The sequence below is a fragment of the Saccostrea cucullata genome, unplaced genomic scaffold, assembly GCF_032062105.1.
Source record: "Saccostrea cucullata isolate Sc308-1 unplaced genomic scaffold, CSIRO_AGI_Scuc_v1 ctg7437, whole genome shotgun sequence".
NCBI lineage: Eukaryota > Metazoa > Mollusca > Bivalvia > Ostreida > Ostreidae > Saccostrea > Saccostrea cuccullata.
Window position 1 is genome coordinate 1 of NW_026927272.1, and position 21,251 is coordinate 21,251.

Sequence of the window (21,251 nt, forward strand, 5' to 3'; positions counted from 1 at the left end):
TTTATTCAACAAACAGAATAAAATGAAGGTTGCAAATTGTAAATAATGAAATCAATGGGAAGATCTTTTATCACTTAATGAGCGCGTATAACCCTAACCCTAACCCTGGCGATAACAATCTTGACACAGCGTTACACATGCTGACCATTCCCCTGCTTTTCTTGAAAGCTTTCAGTGCTCCTCAAACCATTTGATGTACAGTGATCCTCTACTTAACTGTTACTAAATTTATTGATGAAAATTTGAACTGAAGCATCTGGGAAAAGAAACAAGAAGATGCAAACTAATTTACAATGTAATATGGTCCAAAATATAATCGTTGGATAGGAGTGAAGTATAACACTTCAGCACATACAAAATCTATTTACACAATAAAGAATTAAAAGTGAACTTGAACAAGACATTTTTTCTGTTTTCACTGCATTTTCCCCAGGCACCGTATTATAAGTTTTAACAATACTTGGAGCAGGGCGAGCACGGATTATACTAAAGACAAGATCTTTCAGTAAATAAAAGCTCATTTCCTCCTGGGACGAACTACATGCGTCTTTGGAGATTATGCATGTATCGAAATTTCCACCATCAAATTATCTAAACAATTTCATGGAACGACTGCATAAATAAGCCCTGACAACAAATAGTCTATCAGAGTAGGCAAAAATTAAATCTGTAAATAATATATAGAATATAGAAATTTATGATGAAGATGGTATATTTTCAGTAAGTTGCTCTGTATTTTTTGCCTCAAAATGGTGGTTTTGGTTACCATGGCAACCGGGACTCAAAATAAAAAATGAACCCCCAAAATGTTCTACACATGGTGTTTCTACATTGCATGCACAAAATCAGCAAAATCTGTGATGTACCATTTCCAACTTTTTTCTGAATTCTTTGATTCTTACAGAGAATGACTCTTAAATTTTTTATAATAAATAATGTACTGTTTTATTTTTAAAAGCAACTTGTAAAATATATGTATGAATATTCATGAATATTCATGAAGACTATTTATTTTTTTATTCGAATTGCAGGTCAATTAAATCTTCATGAAAATTCATGAATGTTCACTCCCATGAACTTCTGGTGAGTTTTACTCGTGTGACGTTTCCGATTTACCAATATTCATATAAATTCATCATTTGTTCATGAACTTCATTTTATGAATATATTCATGAATAAAATTCATGAACTGTCTTTATGAACCAGTCATGAATATTTTATGAAGTTTCATGAACGCTTCATAAAAGTTCTTGAAATCATAAATTTCACCTCACAGGGGATGCATCAAGGGATAAAAACTCTCAAACCTTAATCAGATGCTGGATTTTAGTTACATCTTCATGACAAAGAACTAGGTTGAAGTATAGATCTATTTCAAAGTATCAGATCAAAATTGCATTAATTTTGCATTTTTGGATGTACATTTTTGTTGGTAAATTGTGTGACTTTGCCTTACTTAACATTCGTTTAGGTGTGCTCTGTAATCTCTGATTACCTATGTTTATGCTTATATACAACAACTAAATTTATTGTAAAAATGATCATAAAGAAACAACACATTTTAATCCAATAACAATGTAATCCCAATGAAAATGTATGTTTTAAAATTTTTTTTTTTACATTGTTTCTTTCTTAATTACTTCAACTTGTCATGATTAAAATAAACATGGTTATGATAATTAACTGCATTGTTATGGTGGATATTTCAAGTGTATTTGATTTTCTTCACTTTACACCTTACACTATCAGCCACAAAGAGGTTGTCTCTTGTGTCTACACATAAACCCCATGGACGCTGTAGATCACAGTTATCAATGTAACGGAGGAACTGTCCGTCCTGATCTAGGATGTGGATACATTTGTTGATATTGTCTGCTGTCAGGATCTGACTCTGGCTGTCTGTTGTGATGCCAAGGGGATAGAATAATCCCCTATTAGTAGAGAGTTGACCAGTGTATCTAAATCGGAGTTTTCCTGCCTGATTTACCACCACTACTGCATGGGCTGCCCAGTCACAGGCATCATAGTCAGCCACACAGATATCCAGGTTCCTGTTCTCACTGATGTATTTAAGTTGACCAGATGAATACAGGGATTTACCTGCACTATCAAACTGAATGGTTTGTTTCTCTGTGGAGCCAGAGTAACGGACAACTTTTAATGGTTTATCATTATCACTTACCATATTGGTAACTAGGAGGTCACCAGAGGAGGTACTACAGACATAGTAAGGTTTCCACCCCTGTAGTCTGATCACTGCCTGTATCTGTTTATTCTTTACTATGTTTACAGTTCTTGTATCAGGGTCTGTGTAAACTAGATCTCCATTCTTTGTCACTGCTATGTCACGTGGTATGTTCCCAGGCTTGGTTTTGATTGACTTCAGTAGTTTACCCTGGAGGTTGTAGAGTTTCGTGATTTTGTCATGTCCACATGTCCAGATTTCTTCATCACTGAGACAGGTAACACTAGATAGTCCGTTATACCCAGTGTCTATGGTGGTGATGAGCTCTGGATCATCAAGCTGTGGTTTGACTGGAGGACAGGATACAGCTTCTGGTGTCTTTATTGTATAGCCATGTTCTTCTGTTGTAATGGATAATGCTGACAGAGAACCAAACATTTGATGGAGCTGTTCTGTGTTGATCTGATGAGGAGAGAAACTTGGTAATGAAACATTGATTTTAGGAGGTAAACTTCTGAATTCAGCATTCCTGGATTTGTACACAGAAGTTAGGGAGACATCATTGGAGTCCATTTTTTTCTTTAGATCAACTATGCTCTGTTTTACATGAGAAATGATCTGTTTGATTTCATTTTCCTGTTTATTTAGCGCAGCCATGTGTTTAGATTTCATACCATCAATTTCAGACTTCTGTTTGTTGACAATAATGTTAATTTCTCTGTGCCAGTCTTCTCCTTGTTTGGTGACAGCTGTTGTCAGTTTCTTGTAATGTTTTTCCAAGTTTTCTTTTTCAGTGTTTAAGTCTAATGCAATTTCTTCATATGTAGGATATATTCTTTTTTCTAGTTCTTTCAAATCTTTTCTAAATTTCCTTTTGTTTTAGAACTTTGTTTTAAGAATATCTGTTATTATATGACCGTGATGTTTACCAGAGGAGATGCAGGTAGAACAGACAGGAATATCACATTTCTCACAGTAAAGTTCACAATGTTTCTGTGTGTGGTTTGGACATTTTGGGTAGTTAGGGGTAGAAGTTCGGTGTTTGTATGGTACAACATTGTGTCTTTTAGATGAATCAGAGAGATGTTTTCCAACACATACTATACAGAGGTTTACATGACAAAGTTCACAGTGACTCTGTAATGTAGTTGTTTGACACAGGTCACAGAGGAGGATGTCTTGGGCACTGTAATTGGGGTCCATTATAGCTGGGTCTGTCACATGATGAAGGTGGATGCTGTAATATGTGTATTAATTATTACTACTTAATAAAAGAGAGATTGAAGTGCAGATTTTAAATAAACTCTTATATATATATATATATATATATATATATATATATATATATATATATATATATATATATATATATATATACATGACTGTTGCTTATAAATTACAAATTCAAGAACATTTCCTGAATGACATTTTTTTATATGGATAAACATTTCAATATATGACATTCCTATAAATTTAAAATGAAACATCCTTGGGTTAAGGGGTTTTTTTATCAAGGGCCAATCCTTACAAGAATAAAAAAAAACGGAAATAGGGTGGGGTCATTAAAAGATCTTCTTCTCAAAAACCACTGAAGGAAAGAAACAATATTATGATTGAATATCACATCAAGAATCCAAGTTTTACATAGAAATATATAGAACAAATTGAAGTCTTCTCAAGAACCACTGGGCAAGGACAAGATGAAACTTATGTGGAAACGTCGTAGGGAGTAGATATAACAATTAACATTCCAAGGGGTAGGGTGGGGCCACAATAGGGTTTCCAAGTTTTACACAGAAATATTAGAACAAATCTTTAGAAATCACTTTAAGAACCACTGTCAAATGAAATTTAAATACCTTGGGTACTTATAAAATTGTTATGACCCCAATAACAAAAGAATAAGTTTTATAAATATATGAACAAATCATTAAAAATTTTCTTTAAAGTTATTACTGGGCCAGGAATCAACATAGGAAATCCAAGTTTTACATAGAAATATATAGAACAAATCTTTAAAATGTTTTTTCAAGAAACAGGCGGGAAAGCTAAACTTTTTGGAATTATTTGGGAAAAAATATTTAAATTATTAAAATCATGATCCCCGGGGATAGGGCGGGGCCACAATAGGGAATTCAAATTTTAAAAAATATAGAGAACAAAATCCTAAATCTTTAAAAAATCTTCTTCTCAAGAAAAGGAAAGCTGACAAATAATGGAAATTCACTTGGGTAGTGTAGATTTAAATGTTAAAATCAAAAAAATTTCCACAATAGAAGAAATTTACATAGAAATATATAGAACATCTTTATAAAAATCTCTCCTGTAGAAATATTTACAGTACTTTACTTGTTGTATGTAAACATTAAACAAATCATGACCCGCGGGGTGAACTTAAATGATCACAATTTTAATAGCTGTAAATGTTCTCTTCTTTTCACAGAAATAAAAATTCAATTTTAACCAAACTTGGTACAAAGCATTAATAAAGAATTTTAATTGTTAAAATGAAGGGCCTCGTCCAATTGGGTAGATGTCAATAAAAGACACATTAGGGCAAATCTTTAAAAAACTTCTTCTCAAGAACCACTGGGCCTCAAAAGATGAAACTCATATGGAAGCATCCTTGGGTAGTGTAGATATTAAATTGTTAAAATCATGACCCCTAGGGTTTGGACAGGGCCACAATAGGAAATCCAAGTTTTACATAGAAATATATCGAACAAATAAGCCAGGAGTCTGAAACTTCTCTGGAAGCATCCCTGGGTAGTGTAGATAAATGTTAAAATCATGAAGGGCGGGGCCACAATAGGGAATCCAATTTTACATAGATATACACTATATTTAGAAAAAATCTTTTTAGAATCTTTTCAAGAACCACTGGGCCAGGAAAGCTGAAACTTGTTTGAAGCATCCTTTATATAGTATTAAAATCATAATGCAAGGGGGTTTATGATAGGTAAAGCAAGAGGGGAAAGGAAGAACTCATCATACAAGTTGCTAGGTGAGCGATGTGAAAAATGGGCCTATTGTTTAGCAAATGTTTCTCGACCAATCAGATTCAACTAATTTACATGAAAGTATAATATTTGGTATTAATATACGCTACATGTATTACGCGGTCACAAATAATTCGTGGAAATTCTTCCAAGCGTACTAAATATAAGTGTAAGGCATATAGACAGTCAAGAAAATCCGCTTAATTTTCTACCATGGATTAAACAGAAACAGTCTGAATTATTACCCCACGGAAAAAAGTACTTCTACAGGAAGCTCAAAATTGACATTGAAAGAATCAAAGATTGAAAGGAAGGGAACATGATAACAACTTTAATCAGACATTTAAATACATGTATATCATCAATTGAAAAAAAAAATATTATTAGAATGAACATAATATCATCTTTGCTTTTAAGACAAAATATTTATTGAATGACACACCAAGTCTGAGAAGTTTAAAATAACTATTGTCACCTGTAATTTCAGATAAAATCCTTAGCCTTGCCTTTTACTGTTAAGTATATTATATGAGACTAATATAATCAATCCCTTGAAGTAATATATACTTTCAAATCACATGATTTTTAAAACATTTAAATACATTGTACTTGCAAGTTTCAGCAGCTGATAAATTCTTGACAAAGTAGCAGAATATACTTGATGATAATTTTATTTATAGATTCCTAAATATACAGTGGAATTAATTGCATAATTTTGCAAGAAGCGCATGTGAAATAAAAGCACATGTGAAATAAAATTACTTGCCTTTATTTTTATAGTAAATATATGTAAAATCTCGTGATCAATCTTCATTCGCAAATTATTATTCTCGCAATTTGACTTTGAAAAGCCCATTCACGATAATAAGTACTCACTAAAAATAAGAATCTATAGTAGTTATAATGTCGTATTCTACCTACAAACTAATTTTGAAAAGTGTCCATTTCAGATGTTATGTTTGAATAAATATGATTTAAATTTCTATGATGATATTGGCAAGAAAAGCTTAATTTAAAAAAAAATTAAACGAAGAAATATAATTATCAAGTTTGTGATTTAACTGATCTCGTTCATTTTACAACTGAGTAAATTGTTAACTCTTGTTTAAGGAAAAACAAACGTTCTGAAAATGAACTATTTAATCAATTGCTTTACACATCTACCTTATCTGGTGTATCAAAAAACAAAATTTAAATTGATTTTTCTGTTGTTTTATGAAAAGTAGAAAACCGAAGTTTTCTTTAAAGCAAGAATTTCTATGTACAAATATTTCAACTGCTTACACACTAAAATTCTACATGTTCTAATAATAAAAATATTAAATTCTTTTTAAAATTATTGAAGGCTATGTATTTTAGCTGTATTATTCTGAAACAATCTTTTTACACAGCTTGTGAAAAATAAAGAAAGATAATTTTAATCTTTAAAATGTTATGTTTCTGTGTTTTTTATTCTAGGAATATTATCATAAATTCTATGTACCCAGTAAAATGTTTGTTAAGGAAAAAAATATCCTGGATTTTTAATTAAGCATTGCCAAATAAAAAAAATTATTCTGATTTATTAAGTAATTTATTAATTTTCATTATTAATTAATTAAACTTGTAGGAGAGAGTATCCTGATCTGTAAGCCGAATGAGAGAAGTAAAGCCGTGACATTAGTACAGTCTGAACTGCCACCTGTCAGGAGTTGTCTAGGAACATCTATATATAAGTTTGCTATTATGTAACAGCTTCTGTTTGTTCTGTAAATAAAAATGTGGCAAAGAAAACAGGTAGTAAAATTTCTTTTGACTTGTTATTATATTTTATTTGTTAAAAGATAGTTGTCAATGGTGTCATTACTTTGTGTGTGATACGGATAATATTATTGTCAGTGATTTCATTATTTATGTGTTATACAGATAGTAGTCAGTGGTATGGCACTGTCCATGACAGATGTGGCGGTCTATGCCTTTTTGTATATATTATATATCTATTATATTATACATTATTCTGTGTTATACATATCGTAGTCAGTGGTGTGGCGCTGTCTGTGACAGATTTGGCGGCCTATGCCCCCTGTACTATGTTAGCGGCCTCCCTGGAGACCACCTCTGATCAGACACAGGACATGATTGATGCCTGTATACAGTTCCTTCAGGACAACGAGTTTGTGTCTCTTCAGAAATCACAAACAGAAGGTTAGCATAGCAAAGTCATTCTCCTCAACAGAAAACAAACATTATGCTCCTCAGATGGTAACATGAAGCGCTTTTAAATTCTTCTTTATTATTTCTAGTTAATAAGTGTATTTCGTTTTTTGTTATATAATCTTGCTCCAAAAGATGGCTAAATATATTGCACTCCTTAGGTACATGTAATCACTTCTGACAAATTATTTGTTATAGATGGTATGACAACAGAGTTTGTTTCCACACAGCTCGGTGCAGCTGTACTAACCTCCAGTCTTTCTCCAGATGAAGGTCTGACTGTGTTTGCTGAACTACAGAAAGCTCGACAGTGTTTTATTCTGGAGAATAAGCTACACATAGTCTATCTAGTGAGTAATGTGTTAGACAGTGTTTTGTTCTGGAGAATGAGCTACACATAGTCTATCTAGTGAGTAATGTGTTAGACAGTGTTTTGTTCTGGAGAATGAGCTATATATTGTCTATCTAGTGAGTGTTGTATAAGACAGTGTTTTGTTCTGGAGAATGAGCTACACATAGTCTGTCTAGTGAGTAATGTGTTAGACAGTGTTTTGTTCTGGAGAATGAGCTACACATTGTCTATCTAGTGAGTAATGTGTTAGACAGTGTTTTGTTCTGGAGAATGAGCTACACATAGTCTATCTAGTGAGTAATGTGTTAGACAGTGTTTTGTTCTGGAGAATGAGCTACACATAGTCTATCTCGTGAGTATTGTATAAGACAGTGTTTTGTTCTGGAGAATGAGCTATACATAGTCTATCTAGTGAGTAATGTGTTAGACAGTGTTTTGTTCTGGAGAATGAGCTACACATTGTCTATCTAGTGAGTAATGAGCTTCACATAGTCTATCTAGTGAGTATTGTATTAGACAGTGTTTTGTTCTGGAGAATGAGCTACACATAGTCTATCTAGTGAGTAATGTATTAGACAGTGTTTTGTTCTGGAGAATGAGCTACACATAGTCTATCTAGTGAGTAATGTATTAGACAGTGTTTTGTTCTGGAGAATGAGCTACACATAGTCTATGTAGTGAGTAATGTGTTAGACAGTGTTTTGTTCTGGAGAATGAGCTACACATTGTCTATCTAGTGAGTAATGTGTTAGACAGTGTTTTGTTCTGGAGAATGAGCTACACATAGTCTATCTAGTGAGTGTTGTATAAGACAGTGTTTTGTTCTGGAGAATGAGCTACACATTGTCTATCTAGTGAGTAATGTGTTAGACAGTGTTTTGTTCTGGAGAATGAGCTGCACATTGTCTATCTAGTGAGTAATGTGTTAGACAGTGTTTTGTTCTGGAGAATGAGCTACACATTGTCTATCTAGTGAGTGTTGTATTAGACAGTGTTTTGTTCTGGAGAATGAGCTGCACATTGTCTATCTAGTGAGTGTTATGATGGTTAGGGTTTTGGTTTTGTCTTAGGAAAAGTTGTTTTGAATGGAACAGAGTTTTTTTTAACAAATTACTTATGGTTCATTCTTGTTATTTATATTTGAGCAGGCCATCAATATAAATTACAATCATTATGATAGTATGGTGAAAGAAATTGTCTTGAAAAATCACCCCTTATATAACATCTTTATTCCAATGTTGTAGGTGACCCCATCTACTCCCTAGACTTGGGGGCTAACATGGACTGGTACAAGTTCTACTGTCTGTGGGACAAACTTTCCCCGGACAAGAAGAGAGTGGCTCAGCTGGTGGGGGTCAGTGAGGCATTCCTCACCAGGGCCATCCAGGGGAGGATACCAACGAAAACAGAGAATCAGTTAAGAAGTCTGGTCATACACAAGAGATGCGGTTGAATGCAACAGATTTCTAAATTATTGTTTGATTTAATGTACAGTTAAACTCACTTACAAGGAACACTGATGTCAGAAAAACTTTTTTTCAAAGAAGATTCATCTTTCTCCCATCTCTAATGTTGTATTGTTTTCTGATATGGATATGAACAAGCTTTAGTAAAAAGAATATAAAACTTCATGTCCCAAGAACATCCTTATGAAGGTGTAGTACATGTAGCAATACTGTAAAGTTATTATATTTGGCGTGTATGATATTTGGCGGAAATTGAATTTTCAACAAGCTAGTGTAGATTTGATTTAGTGCAATCTGAATGTGCTAGGTATACCTGTATGATATACAATGCATTTAGCGATGTACTTGATTTAGCAGACTCTGCTTACCACCAAAATCGCTAATTAGAATACTACGCTAAATGTAATACGTTTACAGTAACAAGTTGAAAGGAAACTTAATACTGGTAGAGATATCAAATGTATTCTGTGTACATGTAAATGTATGTAGAAATTAAGCATGATTTTATCTGTGTCTACTAGGTTCTATACCTGCCTGATACTGAGTGACCTTGTACAGGAAGTTCCCCTGGGGGAGGTGTGTCACCGCTACAGCTGTAACAAAGGTCAGCTCCAGTCCCTACAGCAGACAGCCGCCACTTTTGCAGGTAGGGAATCTTACAAGTTATAATATGGTTTTCTTTTTAACTAGGGCATCAAGTATTGACTAAAGTAAGAAAATTGGTTTCTTTGATGGTAGAGAGCCTTACAAGTTCCTAAATAACTCACATTTTTCACCTGAGCATGCAAATAAAGCAGATATGAAATTTGTTATAAGGCCACACCAATTTAATTGCTTGTTCGTCGGACATTTGATGAAATAAATAATAATGTTATTACTTTTTGTAGGTAGGCGAAATTTTTAGGCGGATCGTAAAAAAAATTGAGAGAACAATTATATTTTTTCTGATTTTAAGAGTAAGCAGATTAAAAATACGATAAATAGAGCAGAAATAAAACAGAAAAAGCACAGAAATCCCCATGGTGCGGAAAATTTAAATTAATATCATTTTCTTAGTTTTGTTTAAATATGAGCGCTTTGGTCTGATGAACAAAAAATTTGATTGGTGTGGCATAATTGAATTATTTCCTTATTTAAATATTGCTTCTGCCTTAGGTATGGTGACCGTGTTTTGTGGCAGGCTGGGTTGGTATAACTTGGAGTTGATCCTTGGTCAGTTCCAGCATCCTTTGACCTTTGGAGTCCAGAGAGAGCTGTGTGACCTTCTGAGACTGACCTTGCTGAACGGACAGCGGGCCAGAGTCCTGTACAATGGGGGCTTCCACATTTTGGCAGTAAACGCCAGTATCACTGATGTAGAACTAATCTTGTGTGTTCAAAGGCAATATTTTCAATATAATGTATAGAATGATAATATTAATGAAAGGATTAGAAAAATCATAGTTTTCAAGTTTTCTGAACAAACTTGAGGTTATTTTATAAATTTTAAAGCTAAAATTGATGTAATTTTGTTTACATTTGCATCTTCTTCACTAGAATTACTTAACCATTTTCAATCAGACTTTGCACAAAGTACAAATAAAAGTAATGCCCCCCTCTATTAGGAGATATCTTTTGGATGGATAAAGAATTGCTGAAATGAATTCATTTAAAAAAAACTAGCAATATTTTCTGATTTACATTATATCATTCAAAAATATGTATACAATTTATTGAATTATTATAACAAGTTTTCAGATCAACACATTTTTGTAAAATTTAGCATTTATTTTGTGAAGTGTGAAGTTTCATTGCATTTGATGAAATATATGTTGCCAATTTTTAAAGCATATATTGTTTTGTTACCTACGGAGCATGTTAACATTTGCATCTTCAAAATAACTCAAAAAAGTTTTCAAATTTTAGAGTTGCTTTTTGATTTCATCAGACATGGTTTTTGTCCTCTATAAAAACGTATCAATCACACTTGATATATAGTTTTCTAACAATCCCTAACAAAAAATACTATGGTAAACTATAGTTAACTATAGTTTATTATAGAACTTGTAAATCAAATTCCAAAGTTTTAAAAAAAAAAAGTTTTTCAAAGTAAATCAAAATTCCAAAGTTTTTGTAAATCAAAGTTCCAAAGTTTTCACCATGTTCAAAAAAGCTATAGTAAACCAAAGTTCCAAAGTTTTGACCATAGTAAATCAAAGTTCCAAAGTTTATCATGTAAATCAAAGTTCCAAAGTTTATGTAGTTATTCTCCAAACTATATTTCTCCATTTCAAAGTTCCAAAGTTTAAATCAAAGTATAAGTTTTTGTTGTTTTTTCAGTTTTTTTTTTTATTATTAATCTGTTTTAAGGGTGATGATTTTGGTTTGATGAATTTTTTAGTTATTGATAAATACAAAGTAATTTATTTAAATGCATTATTTCATTCAAAAAATTTTTTTTTATGTAGACATTTTTTTCTCCATCGTAATAATAAATATTGCTTATAACAAGACAATTTCTTCATTAAAATTCATTTTTGTAAATAAAAGCATTTATTTTGTCGAAGTGTAATAAGTTTTATTGACATTTGTACAAAATGAAATAAAACCATAACGGGTTTTATAGTACTTAATTTTTAAAGTTTTCACATGTAAATTTTTTTACCACGTAAAGCATGATTACCAAGTAAATAGTTCCAAAGTATTAACGTAAATCAAATAAAGTTTTTACCATAGTAAAAAAGTTTCCAAATTTAGTAAATCAAAGTTGCTTTTTGTAAATCAAAGTTCCAAAGTTTTACATGTAAATCAAAGTTCCAAGTTTTCAGCATAGTACATTCAGTTTTAAAAACGTATCAATAACACTTGATATATAGTTTTCTAACAATTGTACTAATAGCTTGAACTAGATTGTTAGTGTTTTCAAATTCTTTACTGTGTATCTTTATCAATACTAGTTCGGCAACAGTGAACCACATGTCAAGTAAACATGTAATGGCGTTCCTAACTCTTTTGACAAGATCTTTTTTTAATTATAACCCGTTTCTTTGCAGGCCATACATCGAACGATTCAAACTCGCTACCACTCAAAAAAATACACTGTCCATTTTATAAAAATACACGTACAGTTTATTTTCATACATTTTCTGGTTTATACAGAAAGTTTTAAGTTTGTTTAAACAGATTTGACGAACACAAAGCAAATTTCTACTCTTACTCGCTGCTCCGTGACGTCCTCCTACGTCATGATTTTTTGCTTGTTTTCATCGTGTCAATGTGTATTTAGAAACTGATATCTTTTAAACAGAGCGATATTTAACATTACCTGAAAGCATCGTAAATAGTACAGCAAGACTGAATTTATGCATGTAAATTTTATTCCGTTTCAGCTTCATTTATTGGTCAAGGAGGTATGGCTATAGATAATATAAATTAGTAAATTACTCAATTTTTGCTCCGTGGCTCCAGTTTTGCTGTTCTAAATCTTTCATAATTTTTATAAATATGAAGATATATGTATATTAAAATTTTTGAACTCAAATTATTTGATTTTGTTGTTAAAAATATGCGTTACAAATTTGGATACAATATGACGTTAATTAAAAAAAGTTCGGTCAAAAGTCTACGAACTTTTTGAATGACCCTCATACAAGTATTTCTAATTAGCTTAGATTCAGATTTAATAGTTCAAATCATTCCTGGACGGGCTGTTATAAATATTGATACATGTATATATGATTATAATTTACAGCCCCTGGGGACAAGGATCAAGTATCTAAGACTTAGATTTTAATTTGCAGCTCTAAGAGACAGGACAATGAGAGAGAATGGGAGGCGACAAAGAGACAGGAGAGTCGCTGTATCTGGTTAACGGGGCGTAAAGGTGCAACAGAGCGTGAAGCCGCGGAGGCCATCATAGAGGAGACCAAGTCAGTCATCCAACAGGAGCTGGGCGGACTGGGAATCCAGTGGAAAAATCCAGAATCCAGGGACATCCAGAATGTGGGTTCAAATTAGGATCAGAGCAAAGTGGTATGTCAAGATGACAAGAAGGCTCAGGGTTTAAGCAAAAGTCATGGTGGTATGACCTTGGTAAGGCCCAAGGGAAGGAGGTCAGTAGGGAAAAGGAAATCAGTGGGAAAGAAAAGTCCTGGACTCCCCAAGTCTGGGATTTCTAATGGAGATGATTTCAGAGTATTAGAGAGGTCTGTTGTAGTCAGTCCACCTGGCATCAGAACACTAGGGAACAGACAGGGATACATGAACAAAACAATCACATCTGATAGTAGGGGAAGCACAAATGATAATTTGAAAGGGGGAAAAGAAGATTGTACTACATTGATGACAAAACTTACAACCACAGCAGAAATTCACCATTTTCCACCAAATCCAGTGGAAGAAAGCTGTTCTGTTCCTCAAATACACAATTCCGAGTCTTGTGATGGAACAAGTAAAGAGATAATTCTGAATAAAGTTGAGAAACAACAAAACTCCAAACAAATGAAAACATCATCTGCCAAGAGATCTGAAATTTCTTCAGGTACAATGGACGACATATCTGGAAATGTTCACCAACTAGCTTTCCCTAAGAGTACAACTGCCTCTAGTTAAAATGCCCCCATGTCTCCATGTTTAGATACTTATTCTTCAGTTGCTTCTTCTACTAACGCCATCGAAATCCCAGCATTGACATCTGATTTAATCAAGACAGGAGAAAATGTAAATAATGAAAAAGGCAACAGAGCAAATTCTGATGGGAAAGTCTCTTCATTAGGCGTCCATGAACCTGACTGTCTGAGAGATCCTGATGATACTGCAAAGACAAATAACAAACAAACTCCAGCCATCAAGCAAGGATCTGATATAAAAACTCCTCTTGTACAGAAAAATCAAATAAATCACTCGTCTATGGAAAATTTGAAAATTCATTCTAGTTCTAGAGAAGTGGATCAAATGAGTTTGAACAAAAATCCTAAAGAAAACAAAGAGAAAGTTACAGAGGATATGTTTTGTTCAGGGGACTTTACCGATAGTTTTGTCTTTGAATCTCAGATGGATGTAGGTCAAGTAGATTTCCCAGCATTGGCTTCTGTGGGGAAATCTCCAAAATCTGAGGAGGATTTATCTTCTCAGGAACCAGTGCCCGGTACTAATCATATAAAATCTGTGTCAGGTTTAGCCAAAGCAGATATTGGTTTCATTAATGAGGTAGGAAAGCTATCTTCTTCTAAAGAGAAAAGTTTTAATAAATGTATGCAGGGAAAAGATACATTGGAAGCGAGAATTTGTTTTAAACAATCCAGCCATTCTAGAGATGAACTGAACAATAAGGTTAGTGACGTAAAGGACAAAGAAGTGAACTTTATGATACCTCCGTCAAGTAAAAGTGCAGATGGTAAAAAAGAGAGAAAATGGCAATAGTGAAGAAAGAAATGGAGATGATGCTGATATTAATGATAAGTATGATAAAGATTTGAATCTTAGCAGCAGTCTGCATGACATGTCATGTGACCTGTTACCAGCCAGTAATTTGGAGAGATGTATGATGTCAGATGATGAATCAGATGTCAGTAAAAAGTAGTCATACAGGGACCTCAGAATTCCTTATCTTAGTGGGCAGGAAGCCTGTTTCCAGGGCAGTGATAAAAAAGAAAAAGATCCCACTCAGACAGGCTACAGCCAGCTGTCACAGGACTTAATGCTGGCACTAGAACTCAGTGACACATTTAATGAAGAGAGTGATGGAACACAAACTAAAAAGTCTTCAGAAGCAGGCATTCTGTCAAAAGGAAGTGAAAAAAATAATTACTTTAAAAAATTTGAAGTGTACACATCAGAACAAAAATCAGGAGGGAAAGAGACAAATGATAAGGCAGACGAAATGAGTGACTCGTTAACTTTTTCCATGGTTAATGAAGTATTAGAAATAAGTGATATGGGGCAGTGCAATAGAAAATCAAATGTAAAATCAAGTGATTCTAAATATACTAAATTGAAATCAAGAGGGGCATCACAAGTTAAAGACAAGAAGCTGAGTCCTGGGACACTGGCATTCCTTGATGATCTTCACACAAGTATAGACACTGACAGTGATACATTAGTGGGGAAATCACCTTCACCCAAAAAGGTCTCTTCTCAGAAAACTAAACATAAAAACACAAACAAGAATGTAAACAGCCAAGGAAAATCTGATGGTAGAAAATGTAAAAGAAAAAGTTTAGAGAAGGCTGAAGGAGGTAAAGTTAAAAAATCTAAAAAAGATAAAACCAGAACTAATGAGTGTCTTTCTCCTACCCTCCAAGACCAGGTCTTCTAAACTCTCCAAGGACAATCAGAAAGACCACACCCAATAGTCTGAGGTCTAAAGGTCAAAATGCCAGCACTGGTAGGGCCAGGAAATGTATTGACACTTCTGATGCTTCAAAGAAAAATGAAAATATAGTGGAGGAAAATTGTGAAGGTGATGAAGTACATGTACCACATGAAGAGAGAGGGCCAATAGTGGACCCTAATGAGACAGGGCTCCCTCCTTCTCAGGGGTCCTTCACTATTATAGATGTGTGTGCTGATGGTAGGTTATTTGAGACGTTCCTTGCTGAGTGGAGGACACAGTCAGTGTTCTCTTTATCTGTGGCCTGTAGGACCAAGCCTTCCTCCTCAGTCTCCTCTTTATCTGTGGCCTGTAGGACCAAGCCCTCCTCCCCAGTCTCCTCTTCTGCTGCAGGACAAATAGGAGCCAGGTTTTCTAAAGGAGGGACAACAGACCAAAGTAATAGAGGTATGGGATTCAATGCTGATAATTTTCTCTCAAAATGATTTAAGGGTTTTTTCGTGAAATGCTGTTGTTTAAGGTTCTGTTTTTCTTTCTTTGTTTTAATAGAAGAGATTTTTCAACCTGAGTTTTTACTTTTATTTCAAACTTGCCTTCCTCTTCTTGTGAGTAAGATCTTATTCCTTTATTTTATGATAGCTAAATCATTTTAAAACTTTATTACTTTCTTAAAGGATATTTTTTGTAACCTACCTTTCTGTATAACATCAAAATAAATGTATGTGTAAAAATGACAAACTTTTGGCTGGATAGTTCTAAGGATGCTCTACTCTCTTCCTGGGATACCTATTCCCATTAGATTCTGTACAACAGGTTCAATCTGAAGGAAAAGCAATTTTATTGTGACATTTGCTTCAAATTTTTCTTTATGTTGTATGAAACATTCACTTGGCTGTATTATTATATTCCATGCACATACCCATATATATACACTGTACGTCTACACTATAAAATGTTACAGAGAAAGAGCCTGGAGTGGTCTCCCATGGATTGCCTGTCACAGGAACTAACCTGTTAATTACAGGTGTGTCAATCAGCTGGGAAGACAGAGATGCTTATTTCATTTCCTTGACCCCAGAGAATGCAGAGGGTATGTGGATCTTTTGTCTTAATTAATATGAAGGGGTTAAAATAATTTCAAGATCTTAAAAGAATACTGATTAAATTTCCTAGATGTATCAAATGTATCAATCAACTGCAGATACATAAATATTTAGAGATTATAAATGATATGCAGCAAAACTTGGTTATAAGGAAGTCACTGGGACCTATGAAATTACTTCGCTATATCCTTAATTTGTTATAACCGTATAAGAAATTCATTAAATTTATATAGTTCGGATCCAAGATGACTTCGCTATACCTGTAAATACGCAATATCTGTGTTCGTACTTAACAAGTTTTGCTGTATAGTTTTATATAACTTCTCTGCAGATGAAGATGATCTTGACCTCTCACCCCCGGGACTTGATAAATCTCTCTCAGTGTCAGCTCGCCTGGAAGCCATTTAGCTGTCACTAGAAGACAGAGACAACTACACAGTGATAGCAATGGATGCCAAGTCCTCTTATGGGGCCTTAGAGAGGGGCTGTGGTATAAGTTGCCAGGGAAAGTTTCAGGACCCGAAGGTAGCCAGCTGGATAATGGACCCAGGGGCCAATGAGAAGAATCTTCACCGCATGGTCCATGATTACTTCCCTTTGGAAGCATTTCTCCTAGAAGGTTAATTATAGATATTTATATAGCATAAAATTTTGCTTTAATATTTTGGTGTTTTTTCAAATGTAAGATAAAGACCTACTTGATAAATTAATCTGAGAATGTTTGTAAAGTAAACAACAGACAGCTGCATATATGTTTCCCTGTAGGTATTGGAGGTGGAGTGGGGTATGGAAGCCTAGGAATGTCCCCTGAGAACCCTGGGTCGGGTCGACTGCGGGCCTGTACCGAGGCTGTCCTACTGACACACTTAATGCAGTACCTCTCTCTCTGTCTGACCAAAGAGAACCTGATGTCAGCCTTCCACGACATCGAGATGCCAGCTGTCATCACACTGTCTCGTATGGAGATGAACGGATTTGGTGAGGACCGTAAAGAGTCTTCATTATGTATAGGAAGTGATTCTGTACACATTCAGGAAAACAAGCATCTGGCTGATGATGATCTGTTATTGATTAAATAGGTAATTAATCTTGTTCATGTAGATGCTCAGCTGCTTTCTTAAATCTTTTCTGAGACTAATCAATCATTTTCTTCAAAGTAAATAGGGAAAATAAAAAAATTATTTTTTTTAAATAATCAATTCTACAGTAAAATAAAAAAATTCCAAATACAGGTTTTAATGATGAGGAGTGTGAGAGACAGAAGACAGTGATGATAGAACGATTTGGTGAACTTGAGGCTGAGGCGTACCAGCTGGTGGGGCACCAGTTTTCTCTGACTTCAACTGAAGATCTTTCTCAGGTTAGATGTAATCTGTAACCTTTCTTTAAATGTCTATTTTAATCAGGGTCATCAAAAGTTAAGTTAAAAAGGTCAGACAAATTACTTATCTTAGTAAGAATATCTTATAAATCACTTTGATAGGTGCTATTTATAGGACTATATCTCTTTGTCAGATGCTATTTATAGTACTATATCTCCTTTACAGGTGCTATTCATAGAACTATATCTATTTATAGAACTATATCTTATACAACTATATCTCTCTGATAGGTGCTATTTATAGAACTACAGCTCCCTGTTAATGGTGACCCCAGCAGTCTGGGACAGCCTACCAGACCCAACAGACGGGCCTCCACAGGTCGGAGAGGCTGCCAGAAGACCCAGTTTTCTACCAGTAAGGATGTCCTGGAGAAACTGCGCCCCTACCACCCGCTCCCTGGGATCCTCCTGGAGTGGCGCCGGATCAGTGGGGCCCTGACCAAGGTGGTGTTTGCCCTGCAGAAGGAGAAGGTGTACGTGGAGAGGTTAAAGATGTACAGGATAATTACAGATGTCCAGTACTTCTCAGCCACAGGACGGGTCAGTCTGTCTGAACCTAACCTACAGAACGTTCCAAAAGATTTCCAGATCTCTGCCTCAGGTCTGTGTACCAGTCTAATGGAGTCATTGTTCTCTCCGAATAAATTGTCACAAATGAGATTGCATATATTGGAGTTTTAAATTGATGCAAGGATTTTGATTGTCATTGTAAAAATGTATAAAGATCTTTAGGTATTCTGAAGTTTTGTGATTGTACAAATAAACGTGTGTATATATTTAACAGTATCAAAAAGTATCGAACAACAGATGGAGTGTGCTAGTCCTATCGGCAGGACCCGTAACTCTGTAAGGAACCAGACCAGAGTTCTACAGAGGTCAGCCGATGTTTCATTCAACGTCAGCATGAGACATGCCTTCATCTCTTTCCCAGATAACATTAATTTATGATTCAATATAATTTTATTATTTATAATTAAGAGTCAAAATCAGCAAGCATCGAGCATTGAATGGAAAGTCAAAATTTTATTTTTTCAAAAGCTTTTGGTATATGAAAGATTTTGTCTTAACTTATGCTAAAACACAATTAAATTTTTTTTCGAACGTATGAAGGGACTGGTATCCAAGGAAATTCATTTCCTTAGCAACGGGCTCATAAATCCTTATGAAAATCAATGATTTTTAGACATTTTTCTACGAATATGTTTTCTGAACGTGATAAGATAAGGTATTTTGGTTACTTTATTTGTTAAAAGATGGAATTACTTTATTCTCAAAATATAGGAAAAACAAAATTTCCGTAGTTATATTGTTGCCATGACAACGGGAAAAGAACATTGCGTCAGTGCTTATTAATTTTGAAAAAAGTTCCATATGTTTATCACTTTATTCACAAAATCTACAACCACTGCTGGAAAAATGAATGGTATGATCTTGTTAGGGGTTATCTATATGTCATATCTATACAATAAAATTTGCAGGCAACTTTAACAGAAAAAAGTTACAAATGGTTAAAATGTGTGAGAATCTGGCATTTATAAGCTTTTTTGAAGGGGTGGGGGTAATTTGAATACATGTTCAGTGTCCATTATATTGGCCATATTGGTTCTGATCAAAGCATACTCATAACTTTACTAGTGTTAATAAATAAATGCACATTCAATTTCAAAAGGAATTTTATATTCCTCACAAACGAAACTTGGAAAAAAGGGGGGGGGGGGGGGTAGGAATCACCTTGTTCACCAATCCATATGTATGTAAAATTTTGACTTGTCCATAACATTTCAATGAAGTGCCACTGAAAGTTCATAATTGATATTAAGATTGCTTGCGATCGAGAGATGTGTCAAAAATTGACTCAAGGTCATTTGAACAAGTTCAAGGTCACTGATAGAAGAAAAGTGCAACCTTTGCCCATTCTGTAACATTCTAATGAAAAGACTTGGTTTCATTTTGGGAATTATTTTTAAGCTGTAGGTTTGTCATTACCTTGACCAAAATTCATTTGAACATGTTTGCCCTTGACTCAAGGACATAGCTTTTTCAAGGTCACTGCAGTAAAAGTGTACTATATGAGTTTGGCACATTTACATATTTAACTTCGAATGAAGGGAAAGTTTGTGCTCAACACAACGGTTTCACTACCTATGACTTGAGTATTTGTCATAGTCATTTTTGGTATGTATAACTGCACTAAACAAAATTTTAAAAGGTTTCAAATTAGTATTTAGACTTTTTTTATAATAAAAAAAAAACATTTAATGCAATAGCAGGAGGGTTGGTATCATTTTATTAGCTTGCTCACAATAATTCTTGTTTATGAAAGAGAGTCACTATGACAGCTCACATAATTATAAAGAAAAACCATGTCAATCAGGCATGTAGCATCAGATTTGGGTTGGGTAGGGGGGATGACATCCCCCACGCAACTTTTTCTCAACGTACCCTAATGTTTAACCACACCCCCCTCCCGAGTTTGTCCGTTTGTCCTTCCGTTTGTCCTTCCGTCCGTCCATCTTTCTGTCTGTCTGGAACGCTTTCGTTTCCACACGATATCTCGAGAACCCTCTGAGCTTTTGCAGTGAAATTAAGCATAGCAACAGTTACTCCCTATGGACTAAAGAAGAACCCTATTGATTTTGTGGTCAAAAAGTCAAAGGTCAAGGTCATAAATAAACAAATTCTGTCTGTAATAACACTTTCCTTTCCACACAGTATCTCTACAACCATCTGAGCTATTGCAATGAAATTTTACATGACAACTCCACGTGGCCTTATGAAGACCCCTATTGATTTTGAGGTCAAAAGATCAAAGTTAAAGGTCGTAAATTTATACATTCTCTCTGTGTGTAACACTATCATTTCCGGGCGGTATTTCAAGAAGATTTTGAGCTTATGCAATGTATTTTATACCAAAACTCCCTAGGACCTCTCTCAAAGTGTCCCGCCCCGTTTGTTTTATTAGTATTTATAGTATTACATGTCGCTATTTTTAGCACAGGGGCATGAGGAGAGTTATTGCGTATAAAACAGGTTTTCGGCAGAATTTGTATTCCTATCACATCTACCAGAACTGTTTAATAAAGGTTGAATTAGACACCATGTTTTGTGTAATTTTTTTACGATATCAAACGTGAATATATACATGTATGTGACTTCATATTTGCATATAATGGTCGAAATTATACAGCAGTTCCGTGGCGCAGTGGTATGTCTCCCGCTTCACATGCGAGAGGTCACGGGCTCGATTCTCGGACGATCATTT

General features: G+C 34.4%; 1 protein-coding gene and 1 pseudogene across 1 annotated transcript; one reads left to right on the forward strand and one right to left on the reverse strand.

Annotated features, from left to right (window-relative positions):
• Window positions 1–1,703: 1,703 nt before the first annotated feature.
• LOC134273901 (uncharacterized) lies at window positions 1,704–3,411 on the reverse strand (annotated as a pseudogene).
• A 1,281-nt stretch (window positions 3,412–4,692) lies between these two features.
• On the forward strand, window positions 4,693–18,937 carry LOC134273903 (DNA polymerase theta-like). The gene is given in 18 exon segments (XM_062756122.1): window positions 4,693–4,714; window positions 6,794–6,893; window positions 7,175–7,368; window positions 7,576–7,731; window positions 8,974–9,184; window positions 9,717–9,841; window positions 10,351–10,564; window positions 11,438–11,477; window positions 12,982–13,714; window positions 13,826–14,594; window positions 14,788–15,464; window positions 15,467–15,952; window positions 16,467–16,595; window positions 16,940–17,227; window positions 17,374–17,586; window positions 17,841–17,968; window positions 18,221–18,590; window positions 18,774–18,937. Coding segments are annotated over 18 exon segments (5,019 nt in total).
• The last annotated feature ends 2,314 nt before the right edge of the window (window positions 18,938–21,251 follow it).